The sequence below is a fragment of the Microtus ochrogaster genome, chromosome 24 (assembly GCF_000317375.1).
Source record: "Microtus ochrogaster isolate Prairie Vole_2 chromosome 24, MicOch1.0, whole genome shotgun sequence".
In the NCBI taxonomy this organism is placed as follows: Eukaryota; Metazoa; Chordata; class Mammalia; order Rodentia; family Cricetidae; genus Microtus; species Microtus ochrogaster.
This window is the reverse complement of record NC_022024.1, coordinates 37,024,621-37,044,719: the sequence shown is the minus strand read 5'-3', so window position 1 is coordinate 37,044,719 and position 20,099 is coordinate 37,024,621. Positions and strand designations below refer to the sequence as shown.

At 44.2% G+C, this 20,099-nt stretch overlaps 1 protein-coding gene across 3 annotated transcripts in view; it reads left to right on the top strand.

Annotated features, from left to right (window-relative positions):
* Syn3 (synapsin III) overlaps positions 1 to 20,099 on the top strand; it is a 391,824-nt gene that overhangs the window by 83,269 nt on the left and 288,456 nt on the right. For all 3 annotated transcript variants that reach the window (XR_003377952.1, XM_026784484.1, XM_026784485.1), the window contains exon 4: positions 7,096 to 7,187. Coding sequence is in view for 2 of the 3 variants with exons in the window: in XM_026784484.1 (XP_026640285.1) it covers positions 7,096 to 7,187 (92 nt within the window). In the remaining variant the exon portion in view is untranslated. The remainder of the gene's footprint in view (positions 1 to 7,095; positions 7,188 to 20,099) is intronic.

The window sequence follows — 20,099 nt, the reverse complement described above, 5'->3', positions numbered from 1 at the left end:
TTTATGACACGAAGGCATAGTTCATCATGGTGGGAAGGCATGGTGAAAGGAGGAGCTCTTGGCAGTAAGAGCAGAAGCACAAGGCTCTTTGCTCATGTCTGGACGGATCAGGAGGCAGAAAAGAGAAAGCCAGCCCTGAAACTCATTTTCTCCAATCAGCTTAGTCCAGGACTCTAACCAATGGGATGGTTCCACCCCATTCAGGGTAGGTCTTCCATCCTCTGTCACATCTCTCTAGAAATAACCCCAAAGACTCATCCAGAAGTTTGTCTTCTTGGGGATTCAAAATTCAGTCAAGTTGACAGTGAAGGCGAACCATGACACATTCTCTGTATTTTACATCTCCTGTCGCACAAATGCTTGAAGATATTACTGCTTTTCTAGTTCTACCATTTGGTTTTGGTTTTTGAGAAAAGGTTTCTCAGTGTTGCCCTGGCTGTCCTAGAAATTGCTCTGTAGACCAGGCTGACCTCATACCCAAGGTTCTGTCTGCCTCTACCTCCTGTGTGCTGAGATTAAGGATATGCATCAGCACACCCAGCAGTTCTACCATTCTGGATGCCTTCGATTCAAATTACTAAGACAACGAAATACTTGGAGATAATTCTAACTGCAACTCTTCACAGAAGCCCCGTGTCTCAGCCACATGCTAATTGTCTCAGAAATTTGAACCATCACAAAATCTTAGAGGTAGATATTATTTATATTATCTCCATTTCACAAGTGTTAAAGCTGATATTTAGAGGGGACTTAATGAAACCCATTGGCTAATACATTGGGTAGCTTATATACACATGTGGCTTGAGTATACATGAATCTGTACCACAAGGCCTCAAGTGTAGCATTTTTTTATCACATAAAAGACAACTGAAGGAAAAAATGAAATTAAAATGTTAATTAGTTCAGAAATTTTAAGTTGCTCTTAAAATTTGCAAAATGGGTAATTGCTCTATTACAGAGAGAAAGGGAGAAAGAGACTGTGCATGTTTCTATGCATGAGTTCTCGTGGAGATGATAGAGCAGTCTACTGACCACATTGACCTCTGGAGGTCTCCTCTGGCTTTGCCTGCTGTGCTGAAATCATATTCATTTCTCAGTTATTTTATTTGTCTCCTAGGGTTGCCATGGAAAAGTAACACAAACTTATAAGACTTAAAAGAACATAGTTTGTAGATCTAGATGTTAGATAGCCTTCTTCAGATTTCAGCAGGCCCTCCCACGCCCTCAGCTTTGGGGACAATCTTCCTTGATACCCTCCACCTACTAGGCTCTCCTGGCCATTTTTGCCCGTGGCTTCATCATTCTGGTGTTCATCTTGTTCTTCATGTGACTTCTACCTTCTATTTGATTGTCTCAGTGTTTGTCACTAGAATTCAGGTTCACCTAAATCCAAGATGATTTCTTCAAATAGTCACATTAATTACATTTGGGGAAAAAAATCTATTTCCTAAAAGTGCTCCCTAATGTACCAGGGATTAGGACTTGGTATATTATCTGGGAAATAGCATCTGGTCCACTGCAGTCGCTATGAAAACAATTATATTTTTCTAAGGTGACCACTGTCTTAGATCCTACAACAGCACCAGAGAGCCATTTTGATGGAGAGGTGCTTGGGTTCCTCTGTGTGCATTCTCATTGCTGTTGATGCTTTAGAAAGTTAAATACAGAGGGGTTCCCTTTTTATTTGCTTCCTAAACTCTCTATGTGTGTGCTATAACAGAATCTTGTTGCCTTGTGATGTAGGCATTCACCTTCTCTAATTGTTTATAATACATGACTGGGAAATAAGTCTAGACATGAAAATCTGTACAAGACCAATGTCTAACTTTTCTTTCCTTTCTTTCTTTCTTCCTTTCTTCCTTTCTTCCTTCCTTCCTTCCTTCCTTCCTTTCTTCTTCCTTCCTTTCCTTCCTTCCTTTCCTTCCTTCCTTTCTTCTTCCTTCCAACTGTTATTGATTCTTTGTGAATTTCACATCATGCATTCCAATCCCACTTATCCTTCTCCTCGAATCTGCCTTCTGCCCTTGAAACCTCCCACCAAATTAAAACAAAATTTAAAACAAAACCCAATGTCCAAACAAAAGAAAGAAACAAAATAAAAACAACAACAAGAAGAATCTTGTCATGGAAGCTGAAGTATGGCCCATTGAGATACACAGCTACCCTTTAGTCCATTCATGTTTACTTGCAAGCATTCATTGACATGAGTCATTGGTCTGACTTGAGGTCTCTAGTGCCTGCTACACCAATGTTACTGGGCTTTCACTAGGGCTCCTCATGAATATCCTGTTGTTGTCCTGTGTTATGGAGACACACAGGAGATCAGGCCTCTGTACTCTGGGCAGTACACTAGAGCTGACCCTGTTGCTGGGGTGGCAGGTGAGCCAGCCATAGGCCATGGGAACAGAAGAACTAACTCTGCCCATCCCCCTCTTATGCTCCCTGTAGCAATCAGGAGAGAGGATCCTGCACCTTGCCAGGCCAAAACAGTAGAGCTAGCCCTAGTAATGTGAGTGAAGATGGCCTGGATCTGGGATCCTAAGAGCATGAGAACTGGCCCTGCTCCTTGTATAGATGCACTGGATGAGCTAGCCCAGGCAGTTCTGGAGAGCTCGTCCAGGTGGTGATGATGAGGGAGAGTTAGCGAGCTGACTAACCCAGCTACCCCCCAGGCCTGGAACCGGGGCTATGAGTTGGCCCACCTCAGTATCCACTGAATCTATGACCCATTGGGAGCACGTGAAAGGATGAACCTTACTTTTAACTTTTCTATCAAAGCCTGAATAGTTTTTATATCCAGGAATTTCTTTTTCCCTTTGGGCAGCAAGACAACTCCTGGATCTGTACCTCTCTTGGTTCATTGCTTTTCTTCACCTATCTAATAACCAGCTCTCTTGCTTTGCAACTTCCTTTTAACTTCTTTCCCTGCCACACACATGCACTAGCTTTTTTTAACTCTCCTTGATGTTGCCAATTAAGTATTTTTGAGCAATCTGGAGCTGAATTTGGAAGGCATCAGACATAATAGCTAGGTTATTACTGCAGTTTACCAACGTGGGCTCATTAGCAATGATCTTTTCTTTTCACCTTGCCACAACGTAATGAGGTTATTAATTAGAGCAAGAAACATAAGTGTTCTTGATTTTCCTTAATATCATCTGGAGAGAGAGTCAGGCCCTTTGTCATAGTTTCTCATAAATAGCTTCAGGGTGATACGTTTAGATTCTTACAAAGTGATATTTTCCCTCACTAAAACCTCACTAAAACTTACTTTTGCTGTGCTAAAACACCACAACCAAAAGTGACATATAGAACCAGTTTATTTTGGCTTATTGCTCCAGAGTAGGAGTTCCCTATGATGAAGAGAAGGCGTGGCAGTAGGCAGGGATGGCAGACAGAGCAAGACACTGAAAGCTCACATCCTCAGCTGAAAGCATGAAGCAGAGAGAGAAAACTGGACGTGATGTGAAGCTGTAAACTCTCAAAGCCCACCCTCAGTGACACACTACCTTCAGCAAGTCTATGCCTCCTCATCCTCCCCCAAACAGTGCTACCAACCAGGACCAAGAGTTCAAATATCTGTGCCTGTGAGGGACATTCTTATTCAAAACACTATAACCCCTACAATCTCTGAGCATTAATGTGGCCTCGTGCAACTTCAGGGAGAGGCAATAGAGTGTAAATTGTCTATTGCACAATCCCTAGAGAACACTGCCTAGGGTTAAATCTTGGACTTTGCTGCCCATTGTGTGATACCTGCATATAGCTAATCTCTGTCTTCCTTCACTTCCTTACCTGGACCAGGGTTACATAGATTTATGTGTGTGAAATGCTTAGACCAAAACCTTGCACATATTGAGCAATGAATATGAGAACAGTTAGGTTGGTTCCTTACATCCAAAGAAAGGCTTTTGGCTGTTCCTGTGAACAAGACACTTTGGTATTATTACTTTTAAATGATGACACTATCACCAAAACTCATAGGCTCACAAGAGAACAGTGCCAGGTGTGGGATACCTCCTGTTCATCGGGGGTATCCAGTAGACCCCCACAAACAATAGAGACAATTCCCATTACTCTTGGTCACCCCATTGAGCTTGATGTTAAGAACCCATCGCTGAAGACCGTACACAGTTTTGTCACAGAACAAAAGAAATAAAGGTGATACCAAGATAGAAGTTTCCTCCCTGCTAAATATCTTTCACCAGGCCAGAGGTGCTCTACAGGCTATTGAAGGAGAGAGAGAGGTCACCAGAAGTCTTACCTAGTTGTGAATTCTGTGAGCTTCAATAACAAACTGCTGATAAGATGTGCCCATTGATGCCATAGTGTCTTGGCTTGTGTGTTGGTTGGGATCTTCTTTCTTTTTGGCTTTGTTGTGGCTGCGTGGGAAGGCAGTTTTTCCTGATCTTGTGAGTCTGATGAGGAGTGGGGTGGGTGGGATGATCCTATGCCGTAGAGGGGATCTTTCTTTTTTTGTAGTTGTGGGTGAGGGGGGCATCAGTCTGCTTTTTTTAATTCTTTTGATTGTTCTGTGTGTTTTGTATTTTTGTGTTTCTTCATCTGTTTCCGGTCTTTGTGTATTTGCCTTGTTTTTGTGGAGATTTGTTTGGACTGATGCTTATCTTTGGCTACATTGTATGCTCCTTTGGGTTTTTGGTGTTCTGCTTTGACTGGGTGTATCTTTTTTTTAGACTGCTGTAATGTGGATTTCCTTGCTGGGTGTTTTAAATGTTTTCACCTTGCTCTTGTTTTTTTGGCTGATAGTTCCATTTTACTGTTGTGGTTCCAGTGGTTTGTTTTGCCTGCTTGTTATGTGTGGGTGTTCTGTCGGCTTCCTCTTTTGTTGTGGATGGTTTCGGGTTTCTTTCTTCTTAGTGTTTGTTGCTATCTCTTGGTCTTTGCTTTTTTCTGAGGGTCAACCATTTTTTTTTTCCCTCTGATTGTGTTTTTTTTTTTTTTTTGCCTGTTTCAGTGTTTTTTTTGCGTGTATGTTTGCGTTTTTGGGTTGTGTTTGTTCTGTTTTTGGCTTTGCTTTTTCCTGATTTTGACTGTTTTTATCTGTTTTTTGTGCTTTTCAGATGTGGTGCTGCTTTGATTATTTAGTCGTTCGTTTGTTCTTGTTTTTGCCGTTGTTCCAGGTTTGATTCTTAGAGTTCACCTTTTTTGGCTTCATCTTTTGCTCTCTGGGATTCCGTCGCTCTGGGTTTGCCCTTATTTTGATAGCGGTCCTTTATAGAGGCCATCAATCAAAAATAAGGTCATTAGAGTGAGAAGCTATATGGTTGATGTTCTTATAAAAGGGGAGATTTAGATATAGGGACAAACACTGAGAAGAGATTCAGGGGAAATGGTGCTCTTCAAGAGAGGAAGCCTAGAGTAGACCCACCCTTAACAAGCCTTCAAAAGAAACCAGTTGAACCAGCACCTTGATTTTGAACTTTTAGCCCAAATCTGTAGAGTAAGTTCCTGCCATTTAAAACACCCAGTAGGGAAATCGTCATTACAGCATTCTAGACATATGATAGAGCTAGTCATAGCAGCATGTCTCTATCTCCAGGGAGCATACAGTGTAGCCAAAGATACGCATTATTCCACAGAACTCTGGTTAAACGCAATGCAATTTCACTAATGCCTTAAACAGATGTGGAAGCACAAAAGTACACACCAGACAGGACTATCAAGAGAGTTCTCCATCTCCTGCTTCTGTCCCCCTCACCCTCTCCTGGTGATTGTGATATATCTTTTCTTCTTCCTTGTCTCATCCTCCTCCCCCCACTCTTCCTCCTGTTCTTCAGTTTCTTACATTCTGGTTTCCCACGCTTCCCTAACACAGCTAGTAATAAATATGATCCCAAGTAGCACCCAGGCTTGTACATTAAAGATATAAACTACCCATGGGCCGGGGATGTAGCTCAGTTGGCAGAGTGCTAGCCTAGCGTGCACAAAGCCCCCGGTTCCATCCACAGCACTAAACAAAGTCATTGTGGTGCATATCTGTAATTTCAGCCCTTAGGAGGTGGACATAGGAGGATCAGAAGTTCAGAGTCGTTTTCTGCCGTGAAGTGAGTTTGAGGTCAGCCTGTATTCATTTTTATACAACCCTATGCCAAGAAACAAAACAGACAACAAAGAGATACAACCCCCTAGAAACAAACTTCATGTCTTGTGTCTTAGCTAGGGTTTCTATTGCTGTGAAGAGACACTATGAACATGGCTGCTCTTACAAAGGAAAAACATTTAATTCAGGGTGGCTTACATTTTCGGAATTTAGTTCATTATCATCACGGTGCAACGTAATGGCATGAAGGCAGACTTGGTGCTGGAAATGGAGCTGAAATTCCGACATCTTGATGTTCAGGCAAACAGGAAGTGGTCTGTCTCACTGGGCATGGCTTGAACATGAGACCTCAAAGCCCGCCTCTACAGTGACACGCTTCCTCCAACAAGACCACACCTCCTAAAAGTGCCACTCCCTTTGGGGCCCATTTTTTTCAAAGCACCATATCTTGCTCAGTAGTTTTAACATCTCAGATAGGAGTCTGTCATGCCCTCACATTGTATTAGATGCCCACCCGTCAAAGGTGATCAAAATGACACAGCCATATTGCTTCCACTGTAGCTACATGTGTGGGATGAGGGAGGAGGCCGTTGCTAAGAGAGGGATATTGGGCAGATAATTTCAAGGAGTCCTGTTACCTGAGCCATGGAATCAGCAGCGTGGGGCTGACAAAGAGCATAGCACAAAACTGACTGCTCTAGGGAAATCAGCCTGTTAACAGTGGCATCTTCTAGTCAGACCGAGAGTGGCTGCTTCCAGGGAGGCAGAAGCGAGTTGTGGTTATGACAGTGGGCCTTTGAATCAGAAACTCATGGCTTCTAACTGATGTGCTCATCATGTGGTCCTGAGCACGTCACCTGCCTCTCGGCTTCCTCTTTCAAAGAGAGATAAAAATTCCGCTGCTAAGTTTGAGATGAACCTGAATGTGCACTGCGTAATAATAGAAATGTACAGTAAACATAAGCATCCTACCCTGGTAGTGTTTGATGTCTCGTTTTTGTTTGTTTGTTTGTTTGTTTTGCTTTCTCCTCCAGGCAGAGTTCTCTGAGCTGAACCTGGCTGCTTATGTTACCGGAGGCTGCATGGTGGACATGCAAGTTGTGAGAAATGGCACCAAAATCGTGAGGTAAGCAAACCTGAGCCACAGAAGCCATCTGGAAAGTGTTTATAAGAAACCTCACAGAGACACCTTCACACACCCCTCTCCCCGCCCCGCCTGCTGTCTGTGGCCACTTTCAGGTGCCTCGTATACATCCCTGCACCAAATGATTTCCACAGAGTCCCAGGTGCCCCTGTAGCAGAAATGATTAACGGCACAAGCGCATGAGAAGGAACGGTGATGCTCAGGAGGAAGGCTTGGGGTGAAGGCATGGGTTCTGGTTGTGGAGCTGTGACCCCGTTCTGCCTGTGTTTGGTTCCTATTGTACTCTGTTTCTAACACACGTGTGGAGAGAGCAACACCGCAGCCAGAGGCTGCCAGTTTCCACAAAGTGGTATGTAGGAGAGCAGCCTATCCACAGAACATACTCCATCTCAGGGTCACAGCAGACAGAGCATTCAGAGTGAAACCCTGCGTATCAGATTCTCCAGAAAGCTGTGTAGGATGTGTGCTCATCTGGACAGGAAGTGAGGGGATTCTTCAGAAGTCAGAAATGACAAATACGTCTCCACCAGAGATATAAGAATCACATAAATGCAACCCAATGTAGCTAGGCACTGGGAAAGAGATGCACAGGCCAATGTGTGGGGGTCTAAATGAGTAAGTTATGACACTCAGGTCTGGAAAAAAAAAAGGGAAAACAACCATCTGGGGGAAAGGTAGCATATGTGTAGCATCTTGTACACATATGTAACAATAGTACAGGTGTTATTCTTGGGCTGGGGAAAGGGTATGAGAATTCTGCAAGTTAAAAACAGCCTTGCAGGTAAATACAGACAAGCAATGGAGCATGGTTGAGGGAAGCGAAACGATTGGCTAATGCAATCATTTATTGCGTGTTTCCTTAGTGCAGGGAAGGTATTGTGTGACTTCCTGTTTCCAGTAGGCCACCACTAAAAACTAGTTTCCAACAATTGTAATGTTAGAAGCCTTCAGAGAGTTGGCGTGACAATGGGGATTACCAGGGAGAGATTATAATGAAACAAGGGAGGCCCAGAAAGATAAATAAGAATTATCATTTGAATGTCATTTGTTTAGCAGAATCTTTGTGATGTGGGGCCAAGCTGGAGGAAACAGGTCACCACGGTGGGCCTTAAGTTATATCTAGTTCTACCCAGCTCTACTCAGCTCTTTCCATTTCCTGACCAGCTACAGTGTGAAGATTGCTTCCCTGTGCTCCCACAAGCCACTAGGTCATACCTTCCCCACAGTGATGGCCTGAAACCTCTCTGAAACTGTGATCCAAAATCTGCTTTGCCTCTCTTAAGTGGCTTCAGTCGGGTGCTCTGTCATAGTGATGGAAAAAGCAATGACCACAAGGACAAAAGCCACCGTGTCTTTAGGCTGACTATGTGCTGGTGTCTAGATTAGAAACTGGCTTTGATAGGCTAAGGAGGGAAAGGGAAAAAGAAGTCAACCCTCAGCCCCACTGTCTTGGAGAGTAATGAACTGAGATCCCAACAGACTCCACCTTCAAGGTGAACAGGAAACCAGAGTACCTGAGCCCTCACAGATTGAATTGAGGCCTAGGAAGCTTGGCCATTAAACTTGATGCCAGTTCATGTCAAGCACGCCAGAAATATAAGTTCTTTATAAAAGAACATACTTTCGGCCAGGTGGTGATGGCACACGCCTTTTATCCCACAACTCAGGAGGTAGAGGCAGGCAGATATTTGTGAGTTCCTGGTCAGCCTGGTCTACAAGGACTAGTTCCAGGACAGCCATAGAAACCCTATCTTCAAACAAACAAACAAACAAAAAACCACCACACTTTCATGCTATGCTTTGGAGAATTCTTTATACAATAGCTAGCACATGGTCAAAATTAAGTAGCATTAGTGTCAGGAAATAGCAGAAACAGGAGTAGTGGACCACAGAAGCTAGACTTCAGAGAGACTAGCCATTGCAGTTGCCAGACACAGATTAGTAAAAAAAAGAAAGTGGTAATTGTCGAGAGGAAAAGAAAATCAAGTTGGAAAATATTGGCAGAAAACAGGAAACTATAAAAACTAAGCATTCTAGCTTGAATTTGTTCAGATCTTCTTCTACGTGCTGTCACAGCGCCTGTGGGTGAATATCCGCATCAGCCCTCTTGGCTATAGCAAGGGCTGTTTCCTTGAAGGTGTCTGCCACCTCTGGCTCTTACAGTCTTTCAGCCTCCTCTTTAATACAGATCTCCACTCCTTGAGGGAAGGGATATCATACACCCCACTTAGGGCTGACTGTGCCAAAGGCCCTCATTCTCCGCATGTTGTCCCTTCTACATGTGATTTTCTGTGTTAATTACCTCTACAGCAAAAAGAAGATTCTCTGATGAGGGTACAGCAGTGCACTGGTTTATGGATATAGCACTATGTCATTAAGAGTCATTTTATTGCTATTCATTTAGCAGAATGATTATAGTAGATTTTCCCCTAGGATCCATGGCCTATCTAACTTCAGGTTCTTGGCCTCATTAAAGTCAGGGTATGAGCTAGGCGATGGTGACACACATCTTTAATCCCAGCACTTGGGAGGCAAGGGCAGGCGGATCTCTGTGAGTTCGAGGCCAGCCTGATCTACAAGAGCTAGTTCCAGGACAGGTTCCAAAGCTACAGAGAAACCCTGTCTCGAAAATGCAATCAATCAATAAATAAATAAAAATTAAACCAAAAGTCAGGGTATGGATTCTATTTTAAGTAGCCAGCCTTAAAACAGAGAAGGGGAAGTGGACACAAAGTCCTACACCTAGTAAAAAAAAAAAAGATATTACAATTGATAGTTTCTGGGAGAGGAAAAAATCTGTTTTCTTCAGTGGAGTGACACTAAGTGCAACCACACCACTGGTCAGGCTGCATACTAAGGAATAGTTGGCCAACACAAAATGGACTCTATGTCTTTGTTTGTTTGATTGGTTTGGTTTTAATTGTTATTACTGTGTCCCTTTATGTGTGCTTTTAAAATTTGTTTTGGATTGGTTTTATCTTTTAAAAGAAAAAAAAAATACAAAGTTGGTTAGGGAGGGAGGATCTGGAAGGAGTTGGGGGAGGAAAAAACAATATGACCAAAACATACTATATTAAAGAGTTTAAGTAAACAGCTCTAAAAAAATAGAACGTCTAGAAATGGAAAACTATAATTGCCAAAATGTTTGGATGTGTTGTGTTTAACAGCATATTAGACACAGTTGAAGAAGCATTCATGGAATTAAATAAATTGTCCTGAAGGAGACAGAGAGAACAAAGGACAGTAGGAGTGCATAAAAGTAGGCTAGATTTCATCATATGCTATAACGTTCGTTTACTCATAGGGTCAGAAGGAAAGCAAAAGAACAAAAGAATGAAGCAGAGGCAGGAGTGCAAGGGATGATACCTCCAGCACAGTGCCAAGCCAGAAGCTCAATACAGTTGAGGCAGGATTAGGAAAAAGAATTCTAAACCAACATGTCCGTGCAACTTTAGAAAGATTTAAAAAAAAAATTCTTGAGAGTAGACAGAATTAGGGAAGTAATTTTTTTTTTATTGTAATAACAGAGTGATAGCTTTGAAAGAGCCGTGGTGAGGATGCCTTCAGAGTAGTGAAGAAAATGAGGTGCCAGCCTTTCATTCCAACTTGAGGGGAACAGCTTACATGAACGCTGAATGAATAAAAACCGAAGGGCAGATCCTCACTGAGGGAAATTCACAAAGAAAAATGATCCCAGAGTAAGGTCGGCTGCAAGAGGTGAAAAGGAAAGAAGAGAGTGTATGTGGGTGGCTGTTGTTTTTAGGTGATCATGGTAATAAACTACTTGCAGGGTAGGAATGGTGATTATAGAGTGGCTCTGTGTGGGTAGGTAAAGAGACTCTTCCCTGTTCTACTGACGACCCCATTATGTTCACTCTGTCAATGGGAATAGCCATGGAACCGCTGTCCTGCCTCCTAGTTTACCATATTCCTGTCCCTGAAGTCATGTCCTTGCTTCTTCTTTGCCCAGAGGTTTCTTGGACCTTGTAGTGGAGACACACTGTCAGAGGCAGTGGTGGAGTGTCAGTCTAGCAAGCTTGATACAAGCCTTGTCTAATAAGTACTCATTTACCAGGAAGCTACAGTTTGATTTACACTGTGACCTACAGGTAGAAAGCAATGGAATCTTCCTTATGCATGTAGGACCATGACAAGCCCTAGCTGCACTCTTGACTTGTGGTATTTCCTTTCAGAGGCATTTAGATGTCCTATTGGCGATGCCAATAGGCATCTTGCCCAGGGGCCATGGTTGTTATATATGTCAGCAGGGCCTATACCCAGATAGTACTAAGCATCATCTCTAGGTGTCAACAGGAATCTTGCTGATCGATTGAGTAAAGAAGATGGGATCTCACTAATCTGGACAGGCACCATCCTATCCACACAGAGCCCAAGCTAAGAGCACAAAAGGCCAAGCTGAGACTGTCTTCTGCACTCCTGTCCTCTGTCATCAAAACTCTCAGTTGTGACAGTTTCACACTCTAGGATTTGCCTCAATGGTCTCTCAGTCTTGGGCCTCGGCCTGAGAATGACACCATTGGCTCCCCTGCTTCTCAGAACTCCACACTCATTGAACCCCATCACTGGTTCTTCAGCTCATAGATGTCATATTATGGGACTTCTCCATGGTCATGTGCACTAGTCTCGGTAACACGTTTCTGTTGCTCTGTATTCTGTTGCTTCTGTTTCCACAAGGAACTTAAGGTTCTTGTATTCCAAGAGATCAAGATGGTGGCAGCAAACCACTGCTAATCTTCTCCATCACCTGTCTCTTCTGTTCTGTGAAACAGTACCTAGATAATTTTCCATCACAATGACCCCTCTCTACCTCATTGTCTGGGCAGTGTGTGCAGCTGACAACATATGACCAGCCCTGGTCTATTGGGCTGTGAGCTTGGACTCAAGGTGAGACAACAGGATTTTCTCACAAGACTTTTTCTAGAGCTCTTGGTTAGCAGGGACATGCGTTTGCAGGGGGCTACTGAGCTGCTGGGGTGGACGTCCAGAGATGCTGAGCTGGTAGGGTGGATGCCTGGAGCTGCTGGTGGCTCTCTGTCTCTCTGGGTGAATGACCTGCCAAAACCAAAGCCAAAGCAAAGGAAACCACAGCCAAGAGAGACAGTGACCCGGTGATGTTACTCAAGACTGAGTCTACACTCTTCCTCAGACTTGAGCCAAGAACAATCCCTTTTAGTTGAAGCCAGTTTGAACAGTACATGCAAAATTCATGAATTTTTATTTATTTAACAAACACTTTTATAGCGTTTCCTATGTGCTAGGCGCTGTTCCAAGCACTTACCATATATTAACTCATTTTATCCTTTCAACAACCCCATAAGGTGTGTGCTATTAAATCACAGTTTTATAGATAAGAAGGTTGAAAAACCAATGGGTTGTGTAATGGAATCCAGGTGTCCAGCCAGTGAGAGGTGGAGTTCAGCCAGTCTGACTCCAGAGCCTGTGTGTGGCTTCTCTGCCCTGATTGCCTTCTTTAATAAGAGGGGGAGTGTTGCATGGAATTGTTTAAAGAGGTGTTAAGTTCCCCCCACTGTGAGCAGTACGTAAGAGGACAGTTCAGCAACTGTTCGAAAGAATCCAAGAGTCTGACTTATAGACAGGATCTAGGGGAAAGGTCATTACCACTTACATAAATCCCTGTGCCAAATGGAAGCTTCTCTGTCCCCACAGCCCTATAAGATAGACCAAAGAAACGAGGGGACAGTGAGGTTTGGCGGTAGGTACCCTTCTTCAGCCTGGGTGAGGGCATTGTGTGACTGTGGGTAACACCTTCTCTGGAACACTTAATTCTAACAACTACTCCCAGAGTTCAGTGAGGAATAGACAAGGTGGTATGTGCTAATCCCTCAGCCGTGTCTAGACCAGGATAATCCTTAAATTAAATGCTGGCAATTATTAGCCCATTTTACAGAGGGAGAAACCAAGTCGCAGCAGCAGAGGTTCGCTTGGAGGCATGGCATCGCTTTCCTCATCAGACTTCTAGAGCTTGGCAGCACTTGAATCTGAACCAGGCCTCTGATGCAATACCAGACGCAGCCCCAGGTGTCTCTAACTTCCTACAGTTCCCTCCGTCTTCCTCCCAGCGTCTGTTCCCTCTCCCCCCACCCCAGCACAGGTGGACTCCAGATCTCTAGACAGGAGGCAGCAGGAACCTGAGATCCGGGTTAGTCAGCGCTCGGTCACTCTGATGAGATATACCTAAGTTTAATCCACTTAAGAGAAGGCAAGGTTTATTTTGGCTGGAAGGTTCAGATGTTTTGGTCTGTGGTTGCTTGGCCCTATTGTTTTGGAGATGGTAGCATCCAGTAAGTCTTGGTGGATATGTGACACAGAAGACATCACCACCTCATAGTGCTTGTGCAACAAAGAGAACAAGGGTAAGAAGGAACCAAATCCCAATGTCCTTCCATGGCACAGGCCAATGACCTAACTTCCTTCTACTAGGCCCCACCTGCTGAGGGTTCCACCACCTCCCAACACCATGAAGGGCTGGGGACCAGATTATGAGCATGTGACCTTTAGGGACAAATCAGATCCAAACTCAAGCAAGCTTTCTGCAGGGGCGGAGCAGGGACAGAGCTGATGTGGGTTAGTCCAGTGCTGGTTTCACCCAGAGGTCAGAACTGGAGAGGTCAGAACTCTGAGTCCCCAACTCCTCACCTTAAAGGGCACTCATACAGCTTGTGACTTTTGTGAGCACCACATGAAATAGTGTATGTGAAAAGTTTAGTTTATTTATTCCATAAATATTTATTAAGGAATCACTATGCCCTGGGCACCATTTCTGAAACTGGGAATTACATCAGAAATTGTATGAGGTGAGAGACAGAATTCACCCCTTCTTGACTTATTTAAATACAAGGACTTTAATGAAGGAGCCATTTGTAGAGGAATGTGTGGGACTGAAAGGACAGAGAGGGGACATACCATCACAGGTAGAACATCCCAGTCTGAAAATCCTAACCCTAAATACTTCCAAATTTAAAACTCTTATTAGAGTTCTTTCATAACGTCACAAGTGGAAACTTCTGCATGGTTAATGTGTGTTATGTACACAAAATTATGGAAAACTATTATAGTACATTACCCCCGGCTGCTTATATAATGTGTATCTGGAATACAAATGAATTTTGTGTTTAGACTTGAGTCCTGTTTTCAAGATATGTAAATATGCAATACATGTAAATATATGTAAATATTCTAAAATCCAAAACCGTCTGAACTGCAAAAGGTTTTAGCTCAGCCTCGCCGGTCTTCTTGCAGGCATGGTCTATGGTTGAGCATCAGGCGTCTGCTGGAGTTGGGGGCTGGGACACAGTGTTGAGTCTAGGAGTCAGGGGAGATAGGTCAGGAAGTAGTTGTCTGTGGAATCCACAGGAGGCATGGTAGGGGTGGAAAGGGAGGCTGTAGCTGGTGTTGTGTTACACTAGAGACAAGTCTGACGGATTGGATCTGGTTGGGGACCAGAGAGAGCAGATAAGATCTGCTGGCAGCCTTCATGGTCTTCTGGAAGGCATGGCCTGTCGTTCTTCACCTTAACTTTTGAGACAGGGTTTCTTAATGAACTGGTCTTTTGGCTGAACAGACTGACCAAAGAGCCCCAGAAATCCTCCTGCCTCTGCCTTCCAGTGCTGGGATTATAAGTGCATGCCACCACGCCCAGCTTTTTAAGTAGGTTTGGGAGATCAAACTGAGGCTCTCTCATGCTTGCTAAATAAGCACCTTCCTGACTGAACTATCTCCACAGCTCAGGTGTCCTCCACTTTATGGGATCCTGGTAGGAAGGTGTACCCAGTTCTCAATCTGGTATACCTGAGAAGTTCATAGGCCTGGTTTTCCTGATATGATTTAAACATGCCCATGGCTCATATATGCTCATATGGTCATATTGCAACCATAAAATAGTTCCAATTTGCTTATATTCTTACATATATTTATAGGTTAAAACCCTTTCTACTCGGGGGCTGGAGAGATGGCTCAGAGGTTAAGAGCACTGACTGCTCTTCCAAAGGTCCTGAGTTCAATTCCCAGCAACCACATGGTGGCTCACAACCATCTGTAATGAGATCTGGTGCCCTCTTCTGGCCTGCAGGCATGGAGGCTGAACACTGTGTACATAATAAATAAATCTTTAAAAAAAAAAACCCTTTCTACTCTTAGGAATAAGTCATTTGTCAGTGTGTGCCTTGTGGGCAGTGTGTACAGACTGTGTTGCTCTATGCCCACTGTGGAACATCCTGCCTCTGTGTGTCTATTCAAATGCTTCCTTAGTGCACAAAATTACAAAAAACAACTATACAAAACAACCTCCAGGCGAGTTGCATAACATATATGAGAAACGCAAATGAATTCTGTGTTCAGAGCAACTAAGGTCAAAATCTAATTTAAAACGGAGTCTCTGAGGACAACAAGTTGCAGCCAGTATGACCACTATTTTATGCAGTACAGAGTGACTTAGAACAGGGCACAGCCTGATGCCAACAGGTGAGCACTGGGGAGAGATCCTACCACCCTTTCCGTGCTCTGCCTTGCAGTCTCTAGCTAGAGCTGTACTATAGTAAAGCCCTGCACAGGCCATAAGGCAGGAGAACTAGGCTGATGCTGCCCACCGGACCAGGCTTGCTGGGGCTCTGAGCAGAACATGAAGGAGTGTGGAAAGAACGGGGCCAGTCTTGGAAAAGAGAGCAACCTGTGGACTCTTCAGTGAACAACCTCACTAAGCCCCTGCTCCTGAGGTCAGATTCTAATATCGGTTTATACATTTTAATTGATAATTTAGCCATCAGTCTTTGCAGCAATTAAATTGATAGCCCTTCTCATTCAGCTCTCTGGCCGGCACACAAACCAGAGGTGCATGGCCAACCAGCTTGAGGTGCTTGACGCTCCTAAGGAAATAAGCTAATTCTATTTAGAAAGCAAGGCAAGGGTCAGCTCGGGGTGTGTTGAAATCACATTCTGTGGATGGCAGGGCTCTTCTGGGCTCAGTCGGGAGCCTGACTCCACCAAGCAGTGAGAAAAGGGGCAGCCGTGTTCACTCAGACAGATGGAATTGAAACTCTGAATGAGAGACACCAAGAATGCAAAGCACCCAAGGAGGCAGACACTAATGAGGCCCAAGCTAATGATGCAAGCCAACTCTGAGTCTGTGGCATTGGGCAATTCTAAATGGCAGGCAGCCATTCAAACCACAGCCGGTGATAATGTGCATCAATCATTAGAAGGTCAGACCTCAGACAGTGGAGAGGGAAACGTAAGGCGTTAGGAGCCAACAGTTCAAGGAAAACCATCAAAGGTTCTCAGGTCCGAAGCTAACAATTTGCTGGGAGGCAAGAGAGATATGCCTGAATTTATCCTAGCTAGAAGGGGACAGTTCATCAGATCATAAAGATTTCAAATTGCCTCTCATAATTGTCTGTGCACAATTCCCCTTGTACAGATGGGAAAACTGTCGCCCTGTGCAGGAAGGGAGAGCAATATGTCCGAGCTCCCTAATGTCAGAGCTGGAGCCAACTAATCCACAACCTTCTCCAAAATCTATTCTGAGAACTCTAAACATTTCAGAAAAAGAGAAAAAACTGGTCTGGAGATTTGATTCAGTAAGTAGAGCGCTTGCCACACAAGACGGAGGAGCTCCACATGGATCATTGGTACAGCAGTGGCATGTCTCTGTCATCCTCACTGGGAAATGAAACAGAGGATCCCTGGGGCTTGCTGACCAGCCAGTCTTGACAAATGGGCAAACTGTAGGCTCAGTGAGAAACCCTGTCCCCCAAAATAAGGTGGGCAGTGATTAAGGAAGACTCTGGTTCCCACATGCACTGCATACACACTTACTTACACACTGCATACACACTTACACACTGTATACACACGTATGCACATACACACACTTTGTATTTATTTCACACATACTTTCCCCAAACTTTTAATTTTAAGTTCCAGATATTTATTCACCAAGCATCAGGCAGAGCTCGCAAGTATAACACAGAGCCCAGTTCCCACTTTCCCTTTAAGGCGCCTGAATGTGTGAGGAATGTTCATGGACTCCTCTAAATCTGTCTCTACCCACGAGCTTCCCTGCCCTCCATTCATTCACTACTGGAAAGAGAGGATACTCTTGAGAAGCAAACAGCCCATGTGCTGATATTTAAGTTGTGGATATGTATCCTAACAACAGATTCTGGGAGGCCAGCTGGTGTCTGAGGCAGACAAGCAAAGATAATTCTCTCAAGAACTGACTTAAGCAAACCAGAGAGAGACCAGAGTGAGCTCTGTGGTTCTGGAGGAAGGGCCTCAGCCTCTCATTGGACAGAATGTGGATGCTAAATTTCTTCATTCAGCGTGGAGACAGAGCTCAGGGCCTTGTGCACTCAACACAAGCACTCTGTCGACTGAACCATATCACAAGCTGTCTGGGGCACAACCTTTGTATGTGCTGGTCACACTTCTTGAAACAACTCTGTAGTCAGGAATCCCCCTCAGTTCCCTTGTTCTCTTTCCAATCTGCCACCAGACATCCCCTTCTCAGTGAAAACTTGCCAGACTGTAAGCTCCCTATTCTCTAGGCTCAGTATCACATTTTCTTTCCCTTCAGGCCTGTATATCCCCACTCAAGGTGACTGATGGATCGACACCCCTGGTTTTACATAATACAAAATATGCTGAGTGCTTGTCCTATACTGGGACAGACTCCTGGGGGATAGTCACCATCTACTCTCCACATCTCCGAGTTGATCTATTCCTGAGCACCTCTTTAGAGACAGACAGCTTTTCTGAACTGTAGCTCCAGCTCCTGACACAGTGCCTGACTTAGCTGACGGCAACCCATAACTAGCTGGCAATTCCCACAAATGAGAGTCTGAAAATGTGGTAAAGTGAACAATTCACTGATGAGAAACTTAACTGCAGTTGACACCAGGCAGGAAGCTTGTGATAGGACCACCACTCTTGAACTCTGACCCTGAGGGATCATATGGTTTAGATCCAGAGGCTGACATACCTTGTCACTGGGAGATCCAGTATAGCAGTCTTGGAAGGAAGGAGGCCCCTTCTGCCTCAGCCGACTGCTGCAGGCAGTGTTACACAAGAAAGAGACAACGTGAGCCTGGGCAGAAATACCAGGCCATAATGGGTTTGTTACTCATTTCATAACTATTTCAAAATACCTGGTCAAAGCAACTTAAAGGAAGGAGAGTCACTGGGCAGTGGTGGCACACACCTTTAATCCCAACACGCTGGAGGCAGAGATAGGCCTCTGTGAGTTCAAGGCCAGCCTAGTCTACAGCGCGAGTTCCAGGACAGGCTCCAAAGCTACAGAGAAACCCTGTCTCAGTAAAAGAAAAAAAAAAGGAAGGAGAATCTAGTTTAACTTATACTCCAAGGGTATTCAGTTCATCATGGCAAAGAAGCCATAGCTGCAAGAGCTTAAGCCAGCCAGCCACATTACATTCACAGTCAGAAAGCAAATGGGGCTGGGGATATTTTGGCAATGGTAATTTATTAGCCACAACAAGAAAAATTAACTCCAAAAAGTTAAAGCAAATGGGGTGGGGGCCTGTGGACCAATGAGCCTGCTTCCTTGTTTGTAAAGAGATGATATGTCCAGCCCTGAAGACGAGCTGATACGCTCAGTGCAGAAGGCATGTGTGTGGTGGTGGTGGTGGTGGGGGTGTCCTTGATAAATTATACAGTAATGTTTGAGATTAGGTGATATTAAAATGCAGTTTTCCTGGGATACTTTTTTGTTTTGCTGGTCACTAATGTTTCTGTGCCATTTGGCCTGTTTGCTGGTGTTCTGGAATAGATACCCTCACCTCTCTTCTGTAGAATTTCTCCTCCTGGTCCTGCAGTACCTGACAGGCTCTTGGGCAATGTGCCCTTCACTGAAGGAGAACGGCTTAGAGGGGAGCCAGTGTCAAAAAGTAAATACAGAGTTTCCAAAGGCCCTGATTTCATTTCTGTTGCTGCAATAAATTAGCCTGCCAAAAAAGAAAAAAAACTTAGTGGGAAAAGAGGATTTATTTCCCCTTACAGTTCCAGGTTACAGTCCATAGCTGTGAGGAAGTCAAGGCAGGAACTTCAAATCATGATGTTACAACTATAGTCAGGACCCCTGAGGATCTTGCTTCTCCCAGACCTCTTGTTTGTCATCCTATGACAGTGTTGTAACAAATGTCCTCAAATCTCTGGGTCCAAACTCTTGGCCATTTTATTTTATTTTGTTCTATGGGTTGGAAATCTCGGTGGAGCGGTTCTTCTGCTCCTTGCAGTGATTCAGTTGCCCTGTGGTTTTGTAGTTCTGGGAAACCCACTCAGCCTACATTCTCAGTCTGGTGTCCCACGGCTTCTCTACGTGCTTTTGCCTCTGCATGGCATTGGGGCTTCTTTCCCGTCCTCTGGGCTGGGCCTCTGCTATGGCAATATGTTTTCAAAAGAATGACCCGCACAGAGGTATCTGTCCTAATTCATTTCTGTTGCTGTGAGAAAATACTCTGACAAAAAGCAAGGTAAGGGGGAAAATTCCAGTTTATGGTCTGTCATAGCTGGGAAGTAGTCATAGTAACAGGAACGTGAAGCTAGTCACATTCACAGTCAAGAGCAGAGACAGATGAATGCAGGCATGCTCATTTGCCCGGGCTTGGCTAGATTTCTTCACTCATATACAGTTCATGACCCCCTGATTAGAGAATAGTTCTGCTTGTAGAACTATTGGGCTGTGTTTTCCCATAGGATATTAACTTAGTTAAGACAACGCTCCATAAGCTAACCCTCACTGAGACTCTCTTCCCAAGTGATTCTAGATTGTGTCAAGCTTGTAATTAAAGCTAACCATTACTGTATCTAATGCAATGACAGAAGTTATACACTATTACATTT